This window comes from Puma concolor, chromosome C2 (assembly GCF_028749965.1).
Source record: "Puma concolor isolate L17-30 chromosome C2, mPumCon1.1.hap2, whole genome shotgun sequence".
NCBI classification, from domain to species: domain Eukaryota; kingdom Metazoa; phylum Chordata; class Mammalia; order Carnivora; family Felidae; genus Puma; species Puma concolor.
The window spans coordinates 97,532,997-97,553,711 of NC_141675.1; the positions used below are offsets into that span (position 1 = coordinate 97,532,997).

At 38.0% G+C, this 20,715-nt stretch overlaps 1 protein-coding gene across 6 annotated transcripts in view; it reads left to right on the forward strand.

The window, feature by feature from the left end:
- LSAMP (limbic system associated membrane protein) overlaps window positions 1-20,715 on the forward strand; it is a 922,095-nt gene that overhangs the window by 571,699 nt on the left and 329,681 nt on the right. For all 6 annotated transcript variants that reach the window (XM_086675372.1, XM_086675373.1, XM_086675374.1 and 3 more), the window contains one exon: window positions 15,347-15,579. In XM_086675372.1, coding sequence (XP_086531498.1) covers window positions 15,347-15,579 — 233 coding nt within the window. The remainder of the gene's footprint in view (window positions 1-15,346; window positions 15,580-20,715) is intronic.

Sequence of the window (20,715 nt, forward strand, 5' to 3'; positions counted from 1 at the left end):
TAAATTCAGTAGCTTCCCAGACAACAAAGTATAAGTGAAGAAAATTTCACTTTATCTACCTCTTTATCGCCCTTCTTGGTTGTTTTCTTGGTCATATTATTATCTTTTTTTAAGTTTATTTATTTATTCTGAGAGAGAGAGAGAGACGATGGGGGGGGTGGGTGGAGGGGCAGAGAAAGAGGGAAAGAGAGAATCCCAAGCAGGCTCCATTCTGTCAGCATGGAGCCTCATGCGGGACTTGAACTCATGAACCTGTGAGATCATGACCTGAGCTGAAATCAACAGTCGTTTGCTTAACCAACTGAGCCACCCAGGCATCATGGTCATATTATTATTTTGAAATAAAAAATAATTGCTAATTTCACAGTGAAATATAGTGGGGAATGAAAGATTTTTAAAAGTTTTTGGGATCAAACTGGCCTATTTCACTAGAAATGAACAGTGAAATTATTGGGTATGACTTAGTCACAGACCCTCCATAAGTTCACAAAGATTAGGTTATGTTGTCCTTGGGTTGACATCTAAATATTAATAAAAAATATTAATTTCTATCTGTAAATATGAACCTCTAGGGCAGGAGACACCAGTAAGATAATATCAAGGATAGTATTCAAGTCCACTAGACAAGAAAAGGGGCAATGGTGAATTTGAAAACATCTTATGTTTTCACCATACAGCATATTTTTAGAAATTCTTTGAGTTAAGTTTCCACTGTATATTGTATTTCTTTTTTAAAAAATTTGTTTTTACATATATATTAGAGTGCATCATAGATACATTTTTTTTTTTTTAACGTTTATTTATTTTTGAGACAGAGAGAGACAGAGCATGAGTGGGGGAGGGTCAGAGAGAGGGAGACACGGAATCCGAAACAGGCTCCAGGCTCTGAGCGGTCAGCACAGAGCCCGACGCGGGGCTCGAACTCACGGAGTGTGAGATCGTGACCTGAGCCGAAGTCGGCCGCTTAACCGACTGAGCCACCCAAGCGCCCCCATAGATACATTCTTAAAAAGATAGTATCATCTCTTCTAGGCAGAAAGAGACAGAGAAAATGATAGCAACAAGTGAAGGAAAATAAAATGGTTGGGTTAGAAAAGACAAAAGGGTCTTCTCCTGCCACACTCCTCTTTTGAAACCATTGAGAATAGTAAGACTCTTCTACCTTCAAGATTGTATTTGGAAGCAGAAATCTCTAAGAATTTGAAATGAAAAGAGAAAGACTCTTACATATTCACTCATCCATTGAACAATTATTAAGGAATTTTGTGTCAGGCATTTTGTGAGGCAATAGAGACCCAAAGATGGAGAAGATATGGTTGTCCTTCATTGTTAAAATAATGATGAGACGGAAAAAGAATTAAAATGCTAGGGCAATCAAGGAAGCAACTACAGAATTAGAGCATGCATCACAAGGGAAAGCATACCTGAGATGGATTGTGTAGTAAGTAGGAAATTGCCAAATGAAAGAATAAAGTTCCTAGCAGAGACGGAGTTGTAATGTCAAGAGATCAAGCTGGAAAGGTAGGTTGCACTGACATAGATTATACTAATCTATTTGAACTGTGAAAAGTAAAAAGACCAAGTGCATTTAAACAAGAGGATTACATGATCAGCTTCATGTATGTTCTGTATAAAGGATGAATTTTGTAACTGTTAGCGAGGGATGAAATATCGGAAGTCAGAATACCAGTTAGTTATCAGAGGCTATAACACTAGCTAGAAGCGGTATTGACAACAGATGAGAAGATCCCAAACAATGATAGTGATAGTATGGATGGAGACTAGGAGTCAATCTTTGGGGGGGGAAATGTAAAAATATATTTGATTATATAAATTGCATGGAGCAGAAGGCAGCAAGGATGCCTCTGTGGCTACTAGTTTGGATTAATAGATGGATTATGATCCCATTAACTGAAACTGGAGGTTTAGTAAGAGGAAAATAATAAGATGGAAGATGAGTTTGGTTCAAAATAAGCTGAATTTAAGGTGCCTTCAGATATCTATATGGAAGAGCTGAGTATGCTGTTTTAGATACCAAAATGATGAAATATAATTAAAGCAAAAACAAACAACAATAAACAACAAATGAAATGTATGAAGACAACTCTGTGAAGCAAGGAGAGAAGAGAAATACAATCCTGGAGGTGAGTGGAGAAAGAGGAGCAGATTATGGATATTAAGAAACGGTAGGAGTTAGGATGACAGACAAGAAAATGAAGAATGAGTGGCATAGTGTTGAAAGCTATACAGAGACTAAGTAGGACAAATACTTAAAAAATAAATACATGGGATTTGGATGTGAATGGATTACCAATATCCTTCTAAAAGTGGTCTTAATTGAGCCAGGTGGAGGTGACTTGTCCTTAGGGGAGAGTGGACATTAGTCGATGTAATATTGACTACTACTATCAACATTATGATTAATAACATAACACTAACATTATGTTGACTGTTAATTAGTCCCTGCCATTCTTGCTGCTACTCAGATCCAGTTCCAGAGCACATATAGAGATTTCAACAGAGTACCTGGTGCCATGTCAATAGATCTTGAACATAAATGGTAGTATAAGTAATCCAGAAGAAATAGAAGAATGATTTCAAAACAATGTCTTATTAATCTTCACTTAGATTTAGCTCTTCCTCTCTCTCTCTCTCTCTCTCTTTCTCTCTCTCTCTCTCTCTCTCTCTCTCTCTCCCTGTCGTATCATTTAACACCCATATTTTGAGAGTCACTGTGAGAGAAGATGCCTCTTTTGTAATACACTCTCAAAGGTAGAATGCCCTAGGGACAGAGAGGGGTGGGAAAATGAAATACAGATTCTCTCAGGCTGTAGAGATGGTGCTTTTGAATCATGTGACTCTTCCTAGAACTCAGTGTGTGACCTTCACCTTGAAATAGCTGTGTGTCTCTCTAACTGAGGCTGGCTGTGAAATTTTAAATTACGTGGTGGAAGTTGTAGTACCAAAGGTAATGGCCTTTAACTTCCTCTGTCTCCCAGGTCCAGACACCAGTTACTTCCTGTCCCTCCAGCCCCCTCCCAGGTGAGGGCTCTATGTAGTTTGGGGATTGCAGTGTCAGGTACCAATCTCCAGTTGGAGTAGGCTGAGTTCATTACAGTATTTCACAGATGGATTTTCATCTCAAATTCATCAAGTCTTGCCTTCATGCCCATTTTCTCGGTAACTTCTGAAGCTATTTTTAATGACTTGAGCCCTAGTCCCATTCACATCCTGATTGTTACTATGGTCAAGACTGGCCTTCAAGGAAAGGTTTAGGTGAGGGGGGAAAATGATGTGAAGAGAAAGGAGAAAAGCCATAAGAATTTGATATTATACAAGGATGAAGACCTTCTTACATCATTGTCCTTCAAAAGAAAGTCCTGGGGGGGGGGGGCAAAGTACTTTTGGAGTTAGGAAACAAAGGAGTCAAGGTGGGGTAGAATGTGGGTGATGGCAAAGCAAACGTTGAAGTCAGAAAAAGCCCAATGATTATAATTCTCCATGTGAGAACTGTCCGTGTGATTTATAAGCATTCATCAGTGATCTATTGGCTTCTTGTCAGTGGGGGGAGGGGACTACTATATTTCCTTCAGCTAAGATGGATCTGTTTGATAATATGTGCTCCTTCAATTTGCAGCTACCAGAAGCCCCTATTTCACATCTGTATCCACAAAGTACATTTAAAAATAGACTTCTTTTGCTCTTTATTTTCATCTGCCTTAATTTCTTTTACCTCTACCCATAAAGGCAAACTAGACAGCCGAGCCCTTTTCTTAACCCACTGAGCCATCAGGTGCCCCTGCAGAGCCCTTTTCTAATGGTAGCTCTGATAGACTGTCCCAATACTTACATATTTACTTATGTACTTACTGTGTGTTAACTCTGTTATATCATACATGCTGTATTTATTAATTGCCATGTCTTAGAAGGTATAATTTGATCCAAATTATATCTAAATGCATGTAATGAGGAATTGTATTATAACGTGGTTCTGCTCCAGTGATAACATTTACATAATGCTGTGTATGATAAGACTATAAAGTAAGGGGCTGGGTTTTCAAGTAAGACTTATGGAAAATAGTCTCCTGACTTTACAGCCATGTCTCATGCAATAGAATATTCATCCTAACTGCATTATAATTTATTATGAGCACTTTTATTTCCCTCTACTGCTAGAACGAGATAAAGAGTAAACTCTGCAAACTATAGAGCACATTTTTTACTTCTAGAAGTTAGCATACATTTGATATTTACTTTGTAATGATTCAGAAGGTAACAAAATTTTCTTTAATTAGCTGTGCAATTGTTTTTAATTGCATAGTGAGTAAAAATTTTAGCTAGAATTCTGAGCCAGGATTCTCAGACTGATTTTATTCTTTCAAAGGTATACCTAAAGGTAGCTTTATTTTCCCCTCCTAAATGAGAGGGGTTTTTCAGAAATAACAGAGACGCATAGCAAGAATCCAAACAAAAGCAAAATTTAAGATTGCTTCTCATCCTCACTCAACCAAGTAGTGAGGAAAGAGGAGAATCTGTAGTTTAAAAGAGAGGAAAGAGTTATAGATGCATGTACTTCAGCTAGAGGATAATTGCCAGTCACATACTGAGAAGAAGAAAAGATAAGCCTTGTTCTTGCAACCTGAGGGTATATAAAGCATAGACAGTGACTCATCCAGTCCAAGAGGAACCCCAATTCTGCCAAGCAGATTGTAGCAGATCACAATGTACAGCATGGACCAGTTGTTATCCTCTGTCCAGGCTGCCCTCGGCTCTAACTGGATCTGATAGAAAGTGCTGAGGCATTTAAGACCTAAGCTGCCTGTGCACAGGTGTTCCAAAAAACAAAAACAAAAACAAAACAAAACAAAAACCTTACAAGTGTTCACAGATGGCATTAGTACCTCGATTTACAGTGTTGTACCATAATCATACTGCATCATCTTGCTTTCAATTTAATACCTGTGGGTTTTAGGGGACCAACTACTGACTAGAGAGACCAGAGGGGTGTCAGATGCAAGAGAATCCAGGCCTGTACAAGGAGTTTGCCCCAGAAATACCTGTTAATAAGCAAGGAATTGGATTAAACCGTTTCTGGAGGTTGCTGGATTTCACCTAACAGTGGGATTTATGCAGAATGAAATGCCCAAAATTCAAATTATGAAATGTGATGGGGAAAAGGTTTTATTAGGCTCTCCCAAAGCTTACTGGGTATTCTAAATACTTTAGTCCGTTTAATAATCACAATTCTATGAGAAGATAGTCCTTATCCTTGTTTTACTGAAGAAACATATGGAAGCTCTTTGTTAATAGTGAACCCTTTCAGGGCCAGACACTGCTCTGTATATTTAAAATTCACGCATTTAAACATTACAACTACCCATTGAAGTAGAAAATTTTATAGTCTTCACTGTACAGATGAAGAAACTCAGGCACAGAGAAGGTCAGCAAATATCCTGAGAGTACAGAGCAAGGATCTGATGGAGCTAGAGTGAATGCAGAGCAGGAAGCTGGCTCTAGCTCCTCAGCCTGAACCCGTAAATATGCCCAGTGCTGCCTTTCCTCCACTAGGTAACTTGCAGAAGCTGCTAAACTATGGAACCCATGACTTTTCCATTTCGCTACTGACAAGGAAATGGAGAATCTTGAATTATGGTGCAATTAAGAAAATCATGATTTAATTTCTAAACCAATGGAGACTCTGGAAAGAACCTAGAAGAGTTATTTTCAACCACTTATAAACATTCCTGGGATTGATCCTAGCTGTGACTGAGATAGAACTCAGTTCTTCCCTGGCCTTAGCCTCAATTCTGACCACTTTTTAAAATTTCTATCTTCTGGGACACCTGGGTGGCTCAGTTGGTTGAGTGTCCAACTTTGGCTCAGGTCATGATCTCACAGCTCATGAGTTCAAGCCCTGAGTCGGACTCTGTGCTGACAGCTCAGAGCCTGGAGCTTCCTTCGGATTCTGTGTCTCCCTCTCTCTCTCTGCCCCTAACCCATTCCCATTCTGTCTCTGTCTCTCTCAAAAATAAAGAAACGTTAATTTTTTTTTCTTAATTTCTATCTTACTGTTTTCCATTCATTTCTTCTGTGTGAATGGAGAGATGACACAATTGATGTGAAAACAAGAGGAACACAGACTGTCCTAGAATTGCCAGTTTGCTGAGATAGACTCAGAACTTAATTTGGTGGTTGATTTCTGCTCTTTCTCTACTTGCTTTCCTCACCTGTACCACCTGCATGGATATGGGTTAATGCTTCTTAAAGAAAATGAACCTGAAGATATAGCAATACATGCATTATATATATGCTTATCTAAGGATGCATGTATGACTGGACAAGTGCTCACTACTGATAGTAAGAGATAAAAAGCATGTCAAGGGAGGACTTTTCATTGCTTTAGAAATGACAGACAGACTGTCCTGGCTTTATGATTTGCCATTGTGGATTCTTTTTTGCTCTTATAGGTGATGAATCATTCTAGTAGATAGTAACCCAAACACAGAGAGGGTGCTTTGTCAACATAGCAAATGCAAATAACTGGTGCAAATTGAATATTTAAAGAATTACATGATTGATCAGAAAGTCTGGGTAATAATATATTTAGTGGGTGTCATCAGACTCTCTGAAGAGATAAACTTTTTGAATGGTCTAGGGAAATCGATGGTTTTCCTTTATAGCCACTGCTATGTATAACTATTTTCTTCTTATCTACCATACTCTCATCATGATAGAATATGAATATGACCATAGAAATTATTTTATATCTTATAAAAGATGTAAATCATGTACATCATGATTTATGTACATCCACGTACAATCACTTCGTTTTATTCATGGAACTACCCTAAGAGTAGTTCTAGGGGGTTGGGTCAAGTATCATTAGCTTTATTTTACTTATGGAAAAGTAAGATACAAAAAGGGTAGATGAATTACCTGTGTTCTGAAAGTGAGAACTAAAATCAGTTATCCTGCAGGAACTAAACAGTATACCTTTTACCCTAACATTCCAACAGAAGTGTAAAGATTCCTAAATCATCATGACAGTAATAGATTCACTTGAATCTGGTTCCTGTGGTTTGCTGCCTCTCTGTTCTCACCCACTCTGGAATATATGTTGCTACTTGTCTGAGTGTGTTCATATGCATGGGTGCATGCAGGCACTTGTACGTGAATGTGTGCAAAGTAGCTAGGGTGAGGAGAGATTATCATACCATGTAGATACTCTGTTGGTGATAACTGGACTAAAATTCAGTAGGAATCTAGAAGAATGAATTATTATCAAACTAAGATCAGTTTCTGGTCCAAGAGAATCAAAACTAAGGGAGCATATATGCATAAGAACAAGAGAATGAGGGGTGCCTTGGTGGCTCAGTCAGTTAAGCATCCGACTTTGGCTAAGGTCATGATCTTGCAGTTTGTGGGTTCAATCCCCACGTTGGGCTCTGTGCTGACTGCATGGAGCCTGAAGCCTGCTTCAGATTCTGTGTCTCCTCTCTCTCTACCCCTCCCTCACTCATGGTCTGTCTCTCTTTGTCTCTTTCTCAAAAATAAATAAACATTTTTTAAAAATGAACAAGAGATTGAGGCCAAGAGTGTAGGCGGGGTTAAAAGCCAGAAATCAAGTCTAGAAGGAGGTAGAGATGGAGCAAGGCAGCGAAAGAGCTGATGCTACTTGCTACAGACAAGTCTAGCAGGTGCACCTAAGGGTCAGCAATGAATCCCCACAATAATCTTAATTTCTGAGTTTAATCTCAGAACATGGTAATGAAGCAGAGATGACCCAAAATGGTTAATAATTTAAAAATTTTTAAATTTGGGGCGCCTGGGTGGCTCAGTCGGTTGGGCGTCCGACTTCGGCTCAGGTCGTGATCTCGGGGTCCGTGAGTTCGAGCCCCGTGTCGGACTCTGTGTTGACTGCTCAGAGCCTGGAGCCTGTTTCGGATTCTGTGTCTCCCTCTCTCTGACCCTCCCGCGTTCATGCTCTGTCTCTGTCTGTCTCAAAAATAAATAAATGTTAAAAATAAATAAATAAATAAATAAATAAATAAAAAATAAAAAATAAAAATATTTAAATTTGTTAACTAATTTGGCATATATTGTTTTTAATGTATTTGCATAGTGTTCCTGGAATTCCTTATACTTAAAATAATATGATAAATTCAGACTAAGAACTTCTGACTCCAGAGAGCCTACATTATTCCATCCTTTGCGATTCTTGATTTCACACACTCATGCTGGGAATGGACAACTTTAGGTCTTATTCCAAGAATATTTCCTTCTACATTTCATGATAGTGTGGTGGATTCAGTAAGGATATTGTTTGTAGGGTTGAGTTTACACAGGAAACAGCATCAAAATAAAGGGCCAGCACATTGTTGAAGACTTCTTTCCCATCCACATCTTGAGTCATTACATGTCTTACATGTCATGTAAGGGAGAGTCACAAATGTGAAAAATGATAAAAGTTAATTAAAAAGTAGCTTTCCAATTAATAAAGGTTAATAATTTCCTTAAATCTCAAATTGCCCCAATTGAGTTGATTCTTCCTTATCTGTTCTGGATGTTACAGACCCATTTATGTAGAGAAAAAAGAAAAAGACTAAGGTTAAATGATTTCTTCAGCATTAAATTAGGAAGCAACCAGGTTATAGCTTCCCCATTCACCATCATTTGTGTACAGATCTTCCTTGACTCATGGTGTGGTTACCTCCCAGTAAACCCAACATAAGTTGAAAATATCTTAAATCAAAATTGTCTCACCTACCGAACATCTTGCCTAGCCTATCCTACCTTAAGTGTACTCAAAACACTCACATTAGCCTACAGTTGGGCAAATTCACCTAACACAATGCCTATTTTATAATAAAGTATTGAATGTCTTATATAATATATTGAATGCTGTACCAAAAATGAAAAACAGAATGGTTGTAAGCATATCGGTTGTCCACCCTCGTGATGGCATAGCTGATTAGGAGCTACAGCTCACTGCCACTGCCCTGCATCTTGAGAAAGTAACTGACCATATATCAGTAGCTGGGGATAAGATTTATATTCAATATTCAAAGTATGATTTCTACTAAAAGTGCATTGCCTTCACACTGTTGTAAAGTCAAGAAATTTTAAGTCAAAGCATTGTAATCTGGGGACTGTCTGTGCAAGATTATCTTGATGTATAATTATGGTACTAAAGTAACACAGTGGGGTGCCTGGGTGGCTCAGTTGGTTGAGCGCCCGACCTCGGCTCAGGTCATGATCTCGCAGTTCATGAGTTCGAGCCCTGCAGTCGGGCTCTGTACTGACAGCCCAGAGCCTGGATCCTGCTTCAGATTCTGTGTCTCCCTCTCTCTCTGCCCCTTCCCCACTCATGCCCTGTCTCTCTCTGTCTCTCAAAAATGAATAAACGTTAAAAAATATATATAAAGTAACACAGCAAAGGGGCATGTTTCATTTATTACTAACTTATAACCACAGCATGACTAGACTTCATTGTGGTGTTTCTGTCATGAGCATGACTTATGATTCAGGGACTTTGCTGGTGGCAGTTAAGTGTCTATAAATTAAGATGCATATGCTTATGAAAAAAACACCATTACACTGTAGACATTTGCCATATGCTACCAGATATTTAAACCAAGAGACCATGGTCTAACTCAGGGTTTGTCAGCTTCAGGCCTGTAGGCATTTGGGGTATCTTTATTGTGGAGGTTGTCCTTTATCTTGGAAGATCTTTAGCAGCATCCTTAGCCTCTACCCACTCAATGCTACTAGCAACCTCCCCACTTCAGGTTGTGACAACCAAAAAATGTCTCCAGATTATTTCCAAATATCATCTTCAAGCACGATTTACCCCCACTTGAGAACCACTAATCTCATTGTTCTTTCTTAATTTTTAAAATAAATCTCTTACCTATCCAGTTCCACTGCCCTGATCCTTACAATTAAGTATGAGGATCAATAACTGGTAAAAGATTGAGAAAATGTTCTCACTTGTGATCAACGGATAAATACAAGATTATATTCTTCAGAAAGAAAGGAACGTTTGGATAAATTCTAATGGTAAATTGGTACATTTTTAGCAGTAATGTTTGTTAAATATGAATAGATGTGCCTAGAGGCAATTGAACAGGCTTAAAATCTGGTAGATCTGTATCACTTATATCATGGATATACTGTCAGTAAATATGCTATTAAGAAATCTATTGCTACAGGGGCGCCTGGGTGGCGCAGTCGGTTAAGCGTCCGACTTCAGCCAGGTCACGATCTTGCAGTCTGTGAGTTCGAGCCCCGCGTCAGGCTCTGGGCTGATGCGGAGCCTGGAGCCTGTTTCCGATTCTGTGTCTCCCTCTCTCTCTGCCCCTCCTCCGTTCATGCTCTGTCTCTCTCTGTCCCAAAAATAAATAAACGTTGAAAAAAAAAAATTTTTTTTTAAAAAGAAATCTATTGCTACAGATTGAATTTAGCATTTCTTTTCTGCCTCCAATTATAGTCATCGTTTTAGAAGCAGGCTTATACAGTATGAGTAGAGCTGTCGATGTACCTGTTTGTATAAATGTACATAATATGCTTGGTATAAAGTGTTTGCAGAGATCCGATGCTTGAGATTTTTATGGGTGCATTGATTTTTTGTGACAGTTTTATGGCTGCAGATATACGGAACGAGGAACATAAAAATGTGTTTGTTTGCCTTTCCTGTAATTTTTTCAAAGCTGATTTAAAAAACAAAAATCACAGGCCCATAGGTAAGGTAAGTAACCCACGTGGTATTTGCAGATTCATGGTTAAAGTGGGCAAGCCAGTAAACATTTATCTACTGCTTTATGTTTCTTTTTACTTTTTCACATGTGACACAGAATATGTAATTCCCAGGGATGATGTTTCTTCATAATGGAAACACTGAGCATACACTTTTCTGTCCTTCACTTTTATGTTAATACCACACTCAATAATTCTCTGTAAATTTCCCTTTGTATCTGATACTTTAAAAAAAAATATTTTGAGAGGGGTGGGAGAGAGAGAGAGACAGAGAGAGAGAGAATTCCTAGCAGGCTCCACGCGTTCAGTGCAGAGCTCATTGCAAAACTCAATTCCACAAACTGTGAGGTCATGATCTGATCTGAAATCAAGAGTCTGACACAACTGAGTCTGACCGACTGAGCCACTCAGGCACCCCTGTATCTGATACTTTTAATTATTTCTTAAGAAATGTTAAAATAATTACCAATTCATCTGCACTTCTTAGATAATTAATAAATATCTGATACTTGTTAAATACCAGTTTGTTAAATTCAGTTTATTTATTCTACATTTCAGTGAGCGCCTACTGTGCACATGGTGGGTGTATGCTGTTAGGTCCCTTGAGAGCTCCATAGGTGAATTCAGGAGGGTCACTGTCATTAATAAGCATACAAGGAAAGATAAATTGAAATAATTCTAATGCAATGTGGAGTACAGTGAGGTCATAAAAAGAGCCAAATAAAAGGATGGGATACTAATAATAGAAGATTTCCTAGAGAGATGTATTATATCCCCATGTTCTCAGTTGCCTGCCAAAAAAATCCCACCTGAAGTGGAGGGACATTCTCTGCCCCTCTCTCCTTGGCACCAACACCCACTCTTTTAAAGGAGCAGTCCTTTCTAAATCCTGGAATGATTTGCAGCATTGTAAACTCCTGGAAGAAACACTCTATTAAATCTAAACAATACATAACACGTATAGATTTTTAAAATACATCTCTTCACATGTTTCCAGCTGTAGCCATGGCTGATTTTGAAGATAAAGTCATTAGGTATCCATTTCTGAACTAGATTATCTGGTATTGAAGCAGCATTCTAGGTGGGCCGGGGTGGGGGTGGGGCGGGTAACTCATTCTTATGTCATGATGGCATGGCATGAGAATTCTCATTTACTCTAGAGGAATGTCTAATGCACAGCTAAGCCAACTCACTTCCTATATGGGAGCACATGATGCTTGCTGGCCAGTCAGTGCATGCTGGGAATGTGGGTCTGCATTAAATTGGCATTTAACCATTTTTGAATAACTAGGTGCTCTGTGACTACTGTGTGTCACTAGTTATTTTCACTGAACAAAGATAAGTTCTACATGTTGGGATTATTTTGACTTTTTCAGTCTTTTCCTTGTGCACTTCTTATGGTTTGAAATAGTTACCACCTTAAATCAAAATATTAAAATTTTGAAAAGTTAATTGGTTCCGAAACTATTATGTTTGCCGTTTTTCAGTATGAAAGTTTTGTAATGTTGTAAAAAGATTATTTTCTACTTTAGAGAGTCAATATATTTACTTTGAAACCACTGGCTACATTAAAAAAAAAAAAAAAAACCTTAAATATCTGGAGGAGTCGTTTACCTTTTAAAAATACTACATTGTTGGGAAACCTGACTGGCTCAGGGAATGGAGCATATGACTCTTGCTTGACCTCAGGGTTGTGAGTTCAAGCTCCCCATTGGGTGTGGAGCTTACTTAAAATAAAAATTAAAAACAAATACTACATAGCCAAGATGTACATTAGTATCTTGGGTAACCATACTAAGTTAGTAAAAAGTGTGAGTGTATATATGTGTGTATATATACATATATGTGTGTGTGTTTATTTGTAAGTAAAAGGTAAATTTTAAAAATAAATGTAAGAAGAAACATAAGGTAAAAATAAGACGTTATATAGATTGTCATAGCAAATTTTCATATAATGTATTGTCTTGGTAGATGCACTTTTATGGGTCTGGCAATTTTGCTGAAATAGTCAATTACTTCTTTAGGTAAGATAGTTCTGAACATTGTCAGAGAATAGTTTGGAATAACGACCTATGTGATAATTTTACCTTTCCCATGGATAAAAATTGCTAAAATGTCCAGAGGGCCCTAAACACCTGTCTTAGAAACTCTACCTTGTGCTCATAAGGAAATTTGTTCAATTCATTTGTTGACGCTGTAGGGTTTGGGAGAGGGAAGTGTAAAAGAGGTAATCGTCTGTCCTCCTTCCTGTGCATGTGATGCTGTCACTTTAACAAGAGGCATTTATCAATACCTAAGATTACATAACATAAATTTTTGGAAGCACCTAAATGAATAGGGCAAAGTATCTATCTTTAATTGATTTGTAGGCCATATCTATGTAAAATATGTTGTATAGTCTTTTTTTTTCCAAATTGAACATATTAGGGCCATATTTGGGGCTAGACATTATTCAGAGTACCTCCCTATGATGTAGCATATCTGTTTCCTGGTGTGTTGAGCTGCCTAGATGAGAAAAGTGCAAGGAGGTTCATGATAAAGGTTTAAAATGCATTTACAGAGGTCAATTTCCATTCTTCTCAGTAGAAAAGAAGAACACAGTAAATCCATATCAATAACTTCATTTATGATATAGAAATGCAGCAAAGCAGCCTATTAACTCATAAATGATTCTCATTTAAGAAGTGCCACAAATACCATGAAGGACAGAGAAATGATGACACAAAATAGTAGAACAGGAAAAGTACAATCAGGTCTGGAAAGAAGCATCAAGCATCCATGAAGTTAGCTTTGTACTCCATTATGGAGAAATTCTAAATTATCAAGCACATATAATTAATCCCAACAATATCTTCATGGCAGAGAGACCCATACTGGGTAACAGAGATACCAAATGATGATTTCATCTACTTATGTTTATGAAAATAAATAAATGCAGAAGAAAAGAGACACCTGCGTATCATGGAATTCAAGTCATTAAATAAAATTCTCGTGTTAAATAAAATATTAAGTTCACTTAAAAATGATGGGATAAGGGGGTCTTTTGAACGATAGGTGAGGTATTTTAAAAGGATTCAGCATTTCTGCTTTTAAGGAAGATGGGTTGGCCTCTGTATAGCTACTGTAGACAGCCTGTAGATAAGGCATTAATTTCCTATCTATGCATAGGTACAGAATCTCTACAACTGGCTTTTTTGACCTAAGAGAAAACCTGGATTGGACTCAGTTTGGAAAATACAGAACATGGTATTTTAATTGTTCTGCTGTCATGCTCCTGGCTTCTTCTCTATCCCTCATGCCTCAGAGTGCTGAGCAGATGGCTCTACAGTTGTGAACAGGGTCTGGGACAATCTCCCTGTGGGGCAGACATAAATCTTGCCAAAGGGATACAGAGAGAACTTTGTTGCTCAATTTTTCCATTTCCTGATTCTTGCTGAAATTGAAGGGGAAAACTATATTCCCCATGAAGCATTTAAAAAAAATTTTTTTTAATGTTTATTTATTTTTGAGAGAGAGAAAGAGAGAGACAAAGACAGACTGTGAGCTGGGGAAAGGTCAGAGAGAGGGAGACAGAATCCGAAGTGGGCTCCAGGCTCTGAGCTGTCAGCACAGAGCCCGGCTTGGGGCTCGAACTCACAAGCCACGAGATCATGACCTGGGGTGAAGTCAGATGTCCAACCAACTGCGCCACCCAGGTGCCCCTCCCCGTGAAGCATTTACCCCTTCTCAATGGAGAATCCATTGATTCTCCAGATTCTTTGCCTCTTTCTTGAAAGTTTCAGAAAGAGATCCTGTTAGGCTTTTAAAATAAGTATTTATTAAAGTAAACATTTTTTCCCCTTCATCTTTCATAGAATAGGAACCACGGAACTGGTTTATTCATCTCCCATAAAATATTGAACTCATTCTGATGTGTCGGAAATGCTGGTAGCAAGCTGTTTTGCCAGCAGACAACCTGCTGCCCTCAGCAGCTGGAACCAGACATAGGCAAGAAGATGCTAGCTTTGATTTCCCTGACACAATACCTTTCTTCTTACCTTTGGACCTGTTCACACACTTCTCACTCCTGGGAGAGGGCATTCCAAACTTATAAGAATCCAAAGCAAATTCTGAAATCTAGTCTAGTTTCTACAGCAGTGGGGCATGATTTGAATCTACCATCACACTCTTGTGGAAATTTAGAAAATACTTATGAAAGAATTCATACAATTCAAAACTCAGGAAATGTGCCACATTATCACTTGTCAAATTCTCAGTTACTAAAACAGATGGAGTTTTGCGTGAATGACCTTCTCCTAGACAAGAAGAAAATCCAGTAGGAAATCAATACCTATCTAAATTTATTTGCCTGCATTTTTCATACTGATTGTTTATGGCTAAACTGAGTCTAATATAATTACATCCATCCACTGAATGGTAAGTAGATCTTAGGATAAATAGTGACAATACATAGGACTCTAAGAAATGGCATGGCAATAATTCATCCTGTATATAATTATTGTTCTTCATTGGTCTTATTGAAGGCAATGTGGAGAATGAATGCAGATGCAGGTATGGCTAAGTTTCTAATGTTGTTATTCTGCTCTACCAGGTGCGTTGTAGAAGACAAGAACTCAAAGGTGGCCTGGTTGAACCGTTCTGGCATCATTTTTGCTGGGCATGACAAATGGTCTCTGGACCCTCGGGTTGAGCTGGAGAAACGCCATTCTCTGGAATACAGCCTCCGAATCCAGAAGGTGGATGTCTATGATGAGGGCTCCTATACTTGCTCAGTTCAGACACAGCATGAGCCCAAGACCTCCCAAGTTTACTTGATCGTGCAAGGTAAGAAAAGGTGGGATAGGTAGGTGGTAAGGGAGTGGTGAGAGAAAAAAAAATTAACATGATGTATAAAATATTTGCAAAACCCTTTCTGAGAAAACCTTTCACATGCATTTTTTTGTTTAAGTATCTATTTTTTCGCTAAAAGGATAGACTTAAAATGAAATGACTAAGGAGAAAGAGGAATCTTGCCACTGTGAGCCAGTACTCTTGGTAAGAATATTTTCTCCTAGGGGCGCCTGGGTGGCGCAGTCGGTTAAGCGTCCGACTTCAGCCAGGTCACGATCTCGCGGTCCGGGAGTTCGAGCCCCGCGTCGGGCTCTGGGCTGATGGCTCAGAGCCTGGAGCCTGTTTCCGATTCTGTGTCTCCCTCTCTCTCTGCCCCTCGCCCATTCATGCTCTGTCTCTCTCTGTCCCAAAAATAAGTAAACGTTGAAAAAAAAAAAAAAATTAAAAAAAAAAATTTTTTTAAAAAAAGAATATTTTCTCCTAGCCCTGAGTATAAAAGCACATAGCAAAGGCCATAGCTGTTGAAATAATTTGGAACAAAGTAACAAGAACACAGACAATGCTTAGAACCATGTGAAGTCTACTTCATCAACTTTTAGGTACTGGATGACTCTTGCTGAAGGCTTGGTTTTTATCTTCAGCATAAAGAATATTACTAATTATCTGTTCTTGTGATAGTAAGTATAATTTGGAAATAAAAATTTCCAGGGGCCTGATATCCTCTCAGCTGGCCAGCTTTCTTTGTAATTTATATCTCCATTTAATGGTAAGTTATTTGTGAGCAAATCTAATGACAAGGATTTGCAAAGTTATTGGGGACAATCTGCTTCTAGATTGGGGTTTCTAAGGGCACATCTGAGTCATGGTTTTATAGGACAAAAACCCTAAGTGGCATACGCATGCCCCCAAACTATAGCTCTCATGGGTCCCTTTCTCATAATTGCAGAATGAGAACAAAGCTGATCAGCTGCACAGTTTTATTGCAAGCGAAGTCAAACCACTAGCAGTTCCAATCCATCTATCAGAAAAGATCTAAGCACTAACAAATATTAGGGCTGTGTTCATGTATTCTTGATTTACAATTTTATGTAAATTTAATGCAAATTAGGCATGGCCCTAGGGCTCCCGTCAGGATTCCAGTGCAGTCAGTGGTGTGGGAAAGTTTGACTGTAGCTTCTATTAATGTGTTATGGAATTGATTATTGCAGCATTTAAATTATTGCTCTCCCAACTCCTCTGATTAATAGATTGAAACTGGAGTAAAATACATCAGAGACTGCCTGGTCCAGAGGTAGTTTAGTCATGTGACCTCTATCTTGGTCCATTTGCGATGGCTGACAGCTTCATTTTATTGCTTGTAAAAAGCATGTCTACGGACTTGCAAAGTTCCTATCATAGTCAAAGCATAGAATGTTTTCCTCGTGGTTTAGTACAGAGTGCTCGAGCTCCATAACATGGTACATCAGGGCTTGGATCTCAGGCAGCCCATTTAAACGTGTAAACATAACCAGAGATGTGTAAATACGTAAATGGGTTAATTTACCAGCTCCCTCAAAACCACAAGCACACATATATTCTCTCTCTGTGTCTCTCTGTCTCTGTCTTTCTGACTCTTTCTCTCATGCACACACACACACCTGCCTCAAAATAAAAGACGTTCTACCATATGCAATGGCAGAGGAAGCCTAGATACCTAGTTTAATGCCAGCTCCATATTACATTATGAGATTCCTACACAATTTTAATACCTTTATAGCCTTTAATGTCATTGGAAAGCCCTAGACACCACAACTGGAAAATGTGTATGTGTATTATACTAAGTAAAATTGGGCAATTTGAGTATTATATTCCTTGGATTCTAGGTGAGGAAACAGAATTGCCTTAAATTTAAGTTACTTGCTCCAGGTCACATAGAGAATTCAGGGAGTAAGTTGGAGCCAAGCAGGCCAGGAATCAAATCTGAAGCACTTTCTACTGGAAGGGAATTTTTTTTGATAGCTTTAAGAACTAAGAGATTTATGTTTAAATCAGCTGTTAGCACCAAATGCCCCATGTCCTTCCCCCCCCCCCATTTTTTTCTTACTTATCTGCATACATTTTAGTTATGAACTAAATGTGCTAATCCTGAGAGGGTTAGAGCTGCAGCATAAGTGAAATTAACTTAAATTATCTTAATATTAAGTGATGGAAAAGAATCTACTAAGTGCCATGTACTTTTATTCTGTTGTGTAGGAGAAATTTTTGTCTACACTTTACCATTTTTCTAATGGTCTAAGAATTAAATTGACATGAAATAGATTAACAGAGAAAATAAAATTTAATTTCATATGTATGGGAAATCCACATAAACATGAGAGTACAAAGACAGCCAGGTACAATGAGTATATATATATATATATCTATATATATATATATATATCCCAGAACTAAAGAGAATGGGCTGCTGGACTGGGAAGAAAATGGAAGGAAAGCAATTCACAGGAAAATGAAAAAGAGTCTATGTTTGGTAGCAAATATTACTGGGCCATTCAGAAACAATGGGACATAGAGAGGTCGTTGAACAACAGTGCTTACAAGGTTCCTCCTTATCGACCACACCTAGTTCATATTATACTGTAGTTATTTATGGTGATAGCTCTCTTGCTGGAGCAGATCCTCCACCTAAATTTTTTTAAGCAATTAGGGGGAAGGTCAACATTTCTTCCCAAGTCTTTAGGTCTGGATTATTTTCAATTCCAATAATCTGCATGCCAAAGGTACCCATTTTGGTGCAATTCTTTCTGAAAGCTATAGTTCTTTGTCCCATTTGATTCTAATAAAATTATTATTAATTAGATGTCAATAACTTTATTAAAACTGTGCAAAAGCTTAAACTTCAGAGACAATAAGGAGTCTGCCCAAGGCTGCCTGTTCTCTTAGGACAGGGTTTCAAACCCGTATCTATGTGATTTAAGATATTATTGTATTTTTTTAAATCACATTGCTGTGGAAAAAATAAGGAGCAACAAAGCCTATACTTATAAGAAATATGAAGAATGGATCTTCTCCTCCTTGAGACTGAGTCATGAAGAGGGATTTTTCTGACAAACTATATGGACATTGCCATTTTAGATCTTGCACCAGATGGCTGATCCACTTACCCTTAGGGCATTAAATGTGGTGATTATATCAGTGGTTCCATCTCCCGTGCTGCTTGTTCGTACTGTTTCCTCTGCTTCCTACTCTGTGCCTCAACCCTATGTGTTCATCACATCAAAGAATCTGTTTCTAGGTATAGCTGCCACTCTTCTTCCCTCCAACCCCATCGCACCTTCCTTCAAAATGTAAGAGTCTTTTGAATTTTTCAAATTCTGCCTTGCTCACTCTCCATAGTTTCTGTGAATCCAGTTTAACTACCCATTAAATAAATACTGCATTCTTTTTCCTTGCTTAATGGTGAGGCCACCTTTAGCTCTAAGTTGCTATGAGATATCAGTAAAGAATAGCAGTCAAGAATGTGGGCCTTGAAGTCATACTTCCTGCTTCATATCTCAGTTTTCTTTCTTTCTACTTAAATAATTTTGGTGATAAACTACTTTGTTTCTCTAAGGCTCAGTTTTGTCATGTGTAAAATAGAGATAAAATTCAAACTTTAAGTCTGCCTAAGCCTATTGTAAGGATTAAATTAGATGATCTATGTAAGCGCCTAGCCCTGTGTCTGGATATCGTGTGTTTTCTTTCACCCATTAAGATGATAATAATGGTGATGGTGATGATGGTGATGATGGTGATGATGGTGATGATGGTGTTATGATAACCATGTTGCTGCTGCTGCTCCAGTATTTGTCAGAAGGCTCACTTTTGCCCTGGGGGTACTACCCAGAATCTAACAGCTGCTTCCATGTATTGCCTGTTACCCTTGTAATAGGCTCTTTCAGCTTTTATTTTAGATCCCCCCCCATCCATTTTCTTCAGTTGTCCTTTTCCTTAGCATTCAGTCTTTGGCTTTACTTATTTAGGATTCTAAAAGGCTTCTTAAACCAACATCACTTTTAAATTCTTAGTTACATTTATTAAGAATATTTAAGGAGAAAATTCAGCATGCTTCAGCAACACTTGGAGGGTTTGCTAAATTTTAGATTGGTGAAACTCCCCAGAATTTTTGATTAAGTAGTTCTGGGGACAGGGGCTAATATGCATTTCTAACGTATTCTCAGGTAATCATGATGATGCTGGTATAAGGACCACACTTTGAGAACCACTAATTTGGAAGAATTGTATACCTTAAGAACATCTGGGGAAATATTCATTCGTAATTTCATTTAATTTCAGATAGTGTTATATACCCCCAAATACTCCTAAAGTGTTACACGCCCCCCCCCCCCCAAATACTCCTAAGATACTGCAATGATATCCCTGGGCATAAGATAGACGATAGGTAGATTGACAAAAACCTCACATTTCATGGTAATATCTTAGGCCCTCCAAAACTGCTTACCTAGCTTAGTTTTGTCGAAAGAAATTCTCCTCTCTTCCAAAACTGTCCATTTTCAGGTATCGAGGCTGAAAAGAAAATGTTGAGACATAAAAACCACTCTAGATTTCAAAAAACTCAACTTTATAAATTTTTAAGTATTTATACTTTATGTTTCTCAGGTTTTGTTTTCTCAATTCCTTTTCTATGCATCAGCACCATATTAGTGACTATTTAACATCTCCCACATTTTTCTCTAAGTTTTTATCAGTTCATGAGGGTCATTACACATAAAATATCCAGTGTTGAAATAAATATGCTGCATGGTTCACTAAACTCAATATTCAGCTAAATGACATCTCTACACACCTTCCTCATGAGATATACAGGTGAAAGTTTTGCATCAGCAAATATACAAATCAGTAATGATCTCTGGGTTGACTTGTGATTAGTGATATTAAATGTTGCATCTGTGGAAGCAATGAACATTCAAATATGAACATACATTTGAGATACTTAATGAATGGTGGGACTCATATCTAAAGGCAGATACTTTGGTTTCCACACCACTTTCTTTACAGATTCTGAGACAAAAGATTAAGAAAACATCACTGTTAACGTTAATAAAATAAACAGAGCACTTTGACACATTTCCTATTAGTAATGTATTTTTCTTC